This window comes from Helianthus annuus, chromosome 15 (assembly GCF_002127325.2).
Source record: "Helianthus annuus cultivar XRQ/B chromosome 15, HanXRQr2.0-SUNRISE, whole genome shotgun sequence".
Taxonomy (NCBI): domain Eukaryota; kingdom Viridiplantae; phylum Streptophyta; class Magnoliopsida; order Asterales; family Asteraceae; genus Helianthus; species Helianthus annuus.
Genome location: NC_035447.2, coordinates 107161066 through 107169766, shown reverse-complemented (window position 1 = coordinate 107169766; position 8701 = coordinate 107161066). Strand labels below are relative to the sequence as shown.

Genomic DNA, 8701 nt, shown 5'->3' with positions numbered 1-8701 from the left:
TTAGTACGTTAATTATGTTTTTACTGAATCTTATCCCTACTTATATAAGTGTTTTAAAAAATTCCAAAATTTAAGAATTAAAAACATAACCAGATTTATCTTAAGTCCAATTAAATCAATGACTATTTTTGCAAGTGTATGATAAATTCTTATAAGTTAAAAAAAGTAAATTTATAAAAGAATTTTAAAAAAATGTATTCCGTGTGAGAAAATAAGAGTTTGTGATGTTGGGTTTATGATTCATGGTTACTTTGTGCCTTTAGACGTCTGATAAATCTTGAAGGATACAAAGAAGATTAGCATAGCCTCGCCATCACAAATTTTTTATTTATTTATTTATTTGTTTTTAACAACGCATATATTTAAATATAGCGGTCAGCCAGAAGCTGAAAATACAAAAGGTTCAGAAAACAACGAAACGACAATCATACAAAGATGTCAAACGATCCCTGAGTTTAGGTCACTTTGTCATTTCAGTCCAAAAATGAAACTTTTTTTTATCCGAGTCCCCTGGGGTTTCATTTTTGTTGTAATTTTTATCCAATTGGCAAACTGGGTTATATTTTCTGTCAACTTTGCTCATTTTTGTCGTTTTTTTCTCATTTTAATGAAGGGTTTAATCGTCATTTTATGCCATCATATATCTTAATTAAACGAGGAAAATAACAAAAAAGTAGAGAAGTTAACAGAAAATTCTAACGTATTTTACCAATTGAATGAAAATGACAACAAAAATGAAACCTCAGAGACCCAGATACAAAAAAGTTTAATTGTTGAACTGAAGTAGCAAAAGTGACCTAAACTTATGACCGTTTTGGCATTTTAGTCTAAGAAGAAAAAAATAATGGTAGATACAAAAAAGTTTCATTGTTGAACTGATAAAACCTCATAGACCCAGATACAAAAAAGTTTCATTGTTGAACTGAAGTAGCAAAAGTTGCCTACCCTTTTTGGCATTTTACTCTAAGAAGAAAAAATAATGGTATGGTTAATCAATTTTTTGGTCAATGGTGTACATATGGTTTGTTTTCTCGATTTACACACTTCTTTATGTTTTTTTTCCAATATGAAGACGATCCAACTAGTTAATCGTGGCATTTGTTTGTTTATTGTTTATATAGGACAGGCATAAATGTTAATTATGCACATAAATTACACAGCACAAGAGAACAAACAACTTCAAGACAGTCCCACATAAATAAACAGGTAAATCAAATAGAATGTTTCCAGCGATTTACATGTCCAAAGAACATAAGATACACTCCAAGGCTTCACTTTTACTTGTTTCTTTTTTTCTTGCATATGGCACCATATTTACAATAAACCGAACACAGTAAACGTAACGAAGTAACACCAACTTAAATGGCTTTAGCTTGAACCATTCCCGAAGAGCATATCCGCAACCTAAAGTGAGACAAAAAAATGGTCACCTGCTTGCCAATTGGTTGATTTGGGTTGTCTTTTATCTCAACGGGTTTTGCAAAAAATATATGCACAATGAGTTGGAAGCTGCCAAAAATCTTTTTCTATTAATAGCCAAGCTCAAGCCCGGCTCCTTCAACTTAAGAGAACTCAAGATCGGCTCATTTCGAAAACTATTTATAAAGCCCAAACTCTGCTCGTGAGTAGTTTTTCAAGTCGAAGTCAACTCGGGCTCAGCTTGCTTATTGTTTATTAATTATTTACTTTATATAGATTAAAACTATCATTTATATGTTTACAGTTGTAAATCTTAAATATAACATAACATATATTATTTAGTTAGTTTTATCGAAATGTTATATTTATAATAATTGTTACGTAAATATATAGCAAGCTCGTTTAGGCTCGCGAGTCTAGTTGAGCTCGATAAGTGAAGCTTGGGCTCGAGATCATTTATTAAATGAGTTACAATAGAGGCTTGAACTCGTTTAAACTCAACTCGATTTGAGCTTTCAATGAGCCGCTCCCATGTAGCTCACGGCTCGTTTACACCCCTACTTTCTAATGCAGAAGACCTAATTGATTTATTAAAAGGACTTTTATGATGAACAAACCTTTGAAGCAGTACGTGCGTAACCTCAGAAGAGGGGAAGATGCGTATCTTCGAATCAAGTACTGGAGCTCCCCAAGTCAAAGTCCATGGTGTAGTCATATTCAATTGTTGGAATTACAGTAGCAACAAACTTTAAGAACAAGAAAAGGTACCTGCACCACATAAAGTTCTATCAAACGGAAGTGCAAAACTCGGCATTCAAATTTTAGAGAAAATTTATGAAACACAATAAACCGATCGGAGATATATCATCCTAATCAACCCATTCAAAACTCAAACGTAATCGTGTTGAAATTGCTACCTCTAATAGTTCGTCTAACTATACGCACCGACACAATCTCAGTTTCAATTGATATCACTTTTTTGTGACAGCCCATTTACCTCTGAAATTTAGGATTCTAAAATATTGGTTATTTATTATTATAACAGAAAAAACAGAAAAGAATTACTTGTCAACTTGTGGTTCAAGTCCTCCAGCTATTAGGGGTTCAATTAGTTTCTTCATCACAGCTGCATGTTTGCATGGATGTACAGATGCATGTTTCCCTGACAAATGTGGATGGTCTTCAATAGTTACCTGCGTATCATGATTTTCAGAAGCTGCAATACGTCATTCATATCAAACTATATCTAAATACGATACAACTACAAAAACAATTCACTTTTAAAGCTAAGTGTTTGATCACATTAACATTTATCTGTCTAAAAAATAAATAAAAGAATTATGACGATTCAAAACTGAATAAAGTAAATAATATTTGTGGGAACAAAAAGATGGACCATTAAAGTAGAATGAATAGAGTTATAACTGCCATCTTGTGTATTATCACGTATTAAATCTCCTAAGCATTTTATTCAAAGAGCTGAATTAGCTACTGAATCATTATATGTTATTATGTAATCATATTTGACACACTACTTATCTGCTAAAAAAAACTTTTAGACCAACTGGACCCATACCAAGAATCATTTGTTTTGACCCGTTACCCAACCCACCCATTTTTCCACCTATAATATTATCAGAATTAGCATGTTGTTAACAAGAATGTACTGTTTACCGTTTTGCGAGCATGATCTTGACTGACATCTTCTAGAACTAACTCTGGATCAAGAAGCATCCTTGACTGTAATAAATAATTACCAAAATGATACGTCATTAGATCACAAATTCAATTAAACAATACGTAAGTATATTAGACTCTTCAACTATCCTACCAGTTCCTAGCATGTTAATGCAAAAGGGGAAATGTCATTAATTGCGATTAGTGTTTCTAACCTCATCATAACCAGTAAGCCAAACACGAGGAGTTTGATAATATTTATCATACCTGGAAGGAATAAAAGAAGAAAGGGAAGTGAAACGTCATATCATAAACAGCAAACCAAATAAAAATACCTGAACAAATGAATTTAAACTCTACAGAGTTAAACGTACGTGATGCTGACATCATAAGTTCGAGTTCGTAATATATTGTCATCGTCGGGCTCATGAGCAACAAGATACGTAGGCTGAAGGGTTGCCTGAATATTGCAATAGAAGAAAAAAAAAACATCAGAGCTGTCAGTAAAAAAATATATATATTCCTATTTGCTAATATTTCAATAAATCAAAACAAATTTAATCTATTACTGGTTTGATTCAACTTTAATTTTTCAGTAACATTTAACAATAAAGCAAATTCCTTTGATTCTAAAACAGCAGCAAATTTAATCTATTAAAGTAACAGCAAGAGATAATATAATGTAAGTATCTTACAGGATCTTCCTCAACAAGGTTGTCAGATTCATCAATTTCTTCCATGTCTGGGATGTCATCTTCCTCCTCGGTGCCAAAATACGAAGGAATCGACTGGATGGTATTTTTCTTACTTATTTCTAGGGTTTCAATGGAAGGCACATTTTCCTCCTCGTCACCCTTGGTGTCTGTAAAGATAGTTGAACCAAGTTTAATGTACTTCAAAAAGTTTATATAAAGATCTATAGACGATGCATATGCATACCTTTTGGCTTCCCGTGAGTAGCCAACCAGCCATCATTATCTTCGTCATCAAGTAATATCTCACCGCCAGCAGCTTCATATTCTTCTTGTATTGATGCAACTCTTCGCATACAAGGAACTGAATAAAGTTCATAGTAAACTCAATCCATAAGTTTGCACGTTCACAAAATTAAAGTTGTAAATATGTTGGATTCATTTATGCTTCCTTTTCTATAGTTACATGAGAACGCTTAATGCGTATGAGTTATGTGACCCTAGAGCATGAGAACTCGAAGAGCCCATGAACACAAATATGAGACTTCGATAAGAACAATACCATTTCTAGTGATCAAAAATTGTTTATCAGACGGCAAATATGACTTCCGCTTGTTTGGATCACCAGATTCCCTAGAAAGAAAACGAACATAACCAAAGTGAGTTAATTTGTTCTTGTTTTTACAGCTCAGGCAAAAGCCTATTATAAACTAATTTTCACTATTATAAAATAAGAATTTAAAAATCTAAACGACTGTAGTTATTATTAAAACACCTTATTCTTGATTTCAAGTCAAGAGTAATGCTCATAGAAAGAACGCAATTTCAAAATCCAGGCCTATAGAACTAAGTGAATGAAGTGCTGAAGTGTAAACTGTTATGAATGTATTTCATCAGTTAAAGACTAACTTTACAAGAATAATCAGGCTTTCACAAGGAAATCACAATGTAATGCAGTATATTGGTCCAAAACAAATAATTGACATCAATGAAAGAGACCATTTTCTTTTTCCACTAACAAATTACTTCATATGTGTTAAAAGTAAGTAGCATGTGGGCTAAACAGTTGCGGTTATAGTTGCTCAATTCCGATTTCTGATATACACTCTTCTACCATTTGAGGTCATGAGAAGCAATAGTAGTAGACACTTTCATCAACATAGACACCGTTAAGCAGTGTCAATACTTTTGGTTGATAAGTAAAACAAAATAACAGTTCAGACGATTCATCCATCATTCATGATTCAATCCCCTTTAAAATTCATACGTTCTCATAGGACTTAATTCAATAGAGCTGTCAGATTGTCATTCGTTCTAGGCAAATTACCCTTACTTTCCTCAAAATCAACATGCCTCCTAAAATCAACAATCATGATTCAAATCCAATTGTCTACTTACAGCACGAATACTCGACCAACAGCCTCTAATCATCCATGAATCTATGAATAGTTAATAAAAAACGATAGGGCTGCAAACGAACCGAATGAACACGGACAAGACCTTGTTCGTGTTCGTTTGTTAAGAAATATATGTGTTCACAAACTGTTCATGAACACTTATCGAACGAGATTTTATGTTCGTGTTCGTTTGTTAGAGAAATGAACTTGTTCGTGTTAGTTTGTTAATTTTAGGCAACGAACGAAAACTAGCGTTCATGAACACAAATGAGCACAAACTAATGTTCATGAACACAAATAGAAACAAACAAACACAAACAACTGTTCATGAACAGAATATATAATACACTTGCACTTATTAAGCACAAAGCGACCCTAGGTGCAATTGTGCAAAGAGTTGTGCCTTGTATGACATAAGGCGAGCTCTATACAAAAAAAGCGAGCTTTTTTGGAAAAAAAAAAAAAACCCCCCACTAAGGCGCGCGCTTCTTGTACAGGTGTTTTTGTGCATTAAACTGTTATACATGTAGCTAAAACGGTTGTACATTTAAGTGATTTATACATTACCATATATAAACCTTTATTTATAACTATAATTTGGGTTAGGGATGCTAAAAACCTATAGGATATATAAAGAATTATATATAAGCCCCTTGTGCCTCGTACGAAAAGCCCTCTGCGTTTTTTATTTGCGCTTTGATTTTAGACCTTGTCGCTTTTGTGCGCTTCGCGATTTTTTAAACCAAGCTCCCAACAACAACAATCATGGTTCAAACTCAATTGTCTACTTACAACACGAATACTCAATCGACGAATTATATACTTACAACACGAATACTCCACGAACAGCCTCTAATCATCAACGAATGTTAATACAAATGTGAATTACTCTTGTTTTCCTCTAAATCAACATGTCTCCCAACAACAACAATCATGATCCAAATCCAACTGTCTACTTAGTACTTACCACACGAATACTCCACTAACAGCCTCTAATCATCAACGAATATTAATACAAATGCAAATTACTCTTATTTTCCTCAAAATCAAGATGCCTCCTAACAACAACAATCATGATTCAAACTCAATTATCTACTTACAACACGAATACTCAATCGACGAATTATCTACTTACAACAACACGAATACTCCATGAACAGCCTCTAGTCATCAACGAATATTAATACAAATGCGAATTACTCTTATTTTCCTCTAAATCAGCATGCCTCCTAACAACAACAACCATGATTCAAATTCAATTATCTACAAACAGCCTCTAATCATCAATGATTAATCAACAGAGAGGCGAATTACTCTAACAAGTAACAACAACAGTCATGATTTAAATCCAATTATCTACTTACAACCACACGAATACTCAACAAACAGCCTCTAATCATCATCGATGAATAATAATAATAATAATTTAACATAAAGAGAAATCGAATCTACCATGACCAGGTAGGGCATTTGGAAACGAGATTGTCGCCGGCGATGACGAATTCGTTAACGCTAAGAACGCCTTTCTCTTTGAAAGCCGATACGGTTCTAGGGCTGGTTATCCTCTCTACCGTGCCTTTGAATGCCTCGTGAAGCTTTTGCGATAGCACCATATCTGATCAATCACGGATTATAGGATCTGAAACCGATCCAGTGATGAAATTTGGGGAAGATTGATGATGATGATGATGAATCAATAACCAGAATCACAAACCCTAGGAACAAAAGCAAGATATATGATAATATAACAAGCAATCTATTATTGTAGTTTCATTTTAAACCTGTAACAAGATGCCGGATGCGTTAATAATACGAAAACACGAATTTTGACGTATCCAATTTAACTCGATAGCATTACGGTTGGATCAAGATGTAAAGTAATCGAGTTTATTATGTATATGTGAACCAACTCAGACATAGGAAACGTACAAAAGAAAACGTAATCAAGGGTTGAAATTTTACCCCTAAAACGTTGCGGCGGGGTCGAATCATAGAGTAATTTGAATTTATATCCTCGAATGAGAACGTGATATATTTTACCTCATTCAATTCGGAACTAAATTTACGGCAAAACGTAGATGACGGAAAATGTACATAAAATAAGCACGAAAACGTGTTATATTTGACCTGACTTATTTCTAAAAGAAGTTTACCTCGAAACATATACCAAAATTTTAGGAAGTTGTAGAATAGAGTAATAATGCAAGGGTTAAAACTACAATTTTCAAAGGTTGAAAGGTGGTAATAATTGCATTTTTTCAATGGTTTAGGGGATTTTAAATGGAGTAATGGTGTAGGGTTCAAAACTGTATTTTTCAAAAGTTTAAGGGTTTGTAGGATCTGTGAAAAAGAAAAGTGACCATTTGTTTAAAAGCATTGGAAAGGGAGGGAACATTCATGTTTGTTTGTTTTTTTTTTTTTTTTTTTTGAAAAGCAAATTTTATTAGAACAAGGCCGGTCACAAAAACAGGACCGCACCAAAACCACCGACTACAACATAAACAAAGGATAATTACCCCAATCTCTCCAAACCAAATTACGGTGTTTGGATCTACTTTTTAACCACAAGAAACCTAGAGACCTAACTTCCCCGAAAATTTCTTCACTATCACCTCTCCCGTTAGAAAAGACCTTAGCATTCCTCGCTTTCCAAATAGCCCAACATGTCACCATAACAAGACCTCGAACAATATCCTTAGCTTTAAAATCCCCTACGACTCCCTTACGAACTTTAAGAAGATCAAGAATAGAAAAGGCAAAGATAGGCGAGATTTTTACCCACTCACTTAGCCGATTCCATACCCCTATAGAAGTGATACAGGCTGAAAACAAATGGTCCACTGTTTCCACCCGATCCTCACAAAGAGCACAAAGAGAATGCCTATTTGTGTGTAAAGGCCTTAAAAAGACAGAACATTCATGTGGAAAAGAGAAGGGGCCATTTGTGTCAAAGCCTTAAAAAGGAGGGAACATTCATGTGGAAAAAAGAAGGGACAAGTTGTGTAAAAGCTAGAAAAAATGAGGGAACATTATATAAAAGCTCCAACATTTAGATTTAAGTTATATAAAAATATGAACATAGCCTAGACTTTGATAAAGACATCAATAATCATATAAAACAAACCATATATTCTTTTGTGTGAAAAAGGCCTATATTCGATGCTGAAAAAAGACGAAATGTCTTATACATATATGGTTGAACCATCACATTGATTTGGTAAAAAGAGCAACTTTTTTTACAAAAGGTGTGACAATCGGGTGTAATTCTATCAATTATAAGTTACGACAAATGGAAAGTCTTGATACCACTACTTAAAGTTATCACTAACCATAGTTACCACCAATTAAGTTGCCCTTACTGTCGTCAGAGCGGTGCCCCTTTGGAACCCCTTCTCGTATTTGGCCTTTACTATCTTATATATTGTTTAGTTGAAGTAAATAATATCTTCGAAGTAAGTTGATGTGGAGGCAAATTGTAACACATCGCAAAATCATGTCCAATACAGTGGTGACACG

At 33.9% G+C, this 8701-nt stretch overlaps 1 protein-coding gene across 1 annotated transcript; it reads right to left on the bottom strand.

Annotated features, from left to right (window-relative positions):
• Positions 1-1131: 1131 nt before the first annotated feature.
• LOC110912136 (autophagy-related protein 3) lies at positions 1132-6951 on the bottom strand. The gene is made up of 10 exons (XM_022156805.2): positions 6638-6951; positions 4351-4421; positions 4036-4152; positions 3792-3958; positions 3471-3556; positions 3312-3363; positions 3094-3159; positions 2485-2612; positions 2037-2187; positions 1132-1404 (listed from the first exon to the last, which is right to left on the bottom strand). Exons 1-9 carry the CDS (start codon positions 6796-6798, stop codon positions 2091-2093), a joined length of 945 nt encoding a protein of 314 aa, XP_022012497.1. The 5' UTR covers positions 6799-6951; the 3' UTR covers positions 1132-1404; positions 2037-2090.
• Between the last annotated feature and the right edge of the window lie 1750 nt (positions 6952-8701).

Excerpts from the sequence above, each read along its gene's own strand:
- LOC110912136 (XM_022156805.2), bottom strand. The coding sequence starts at position 6,798 with ATGGTGCTATCGCAAAAGCTTCACGAGGCATTCAAAGGCACGGTAGAG. Across the intron at positions 3,959-4,035 it reads TACTCACGGGAAGCCAAAAG|ACACCAAGGGTGACGAGGAG; the intron begins GTATGCATATGC and ends CTATCTTTACAG. Across the intron at positions 3,557-3,791 it reads ACCTTGTTGAGGAAGATCCT|GCAACCCTTCAGCCTACGTA; the intron begins GTAAGATACTTA and ends TGCAATATTCAG.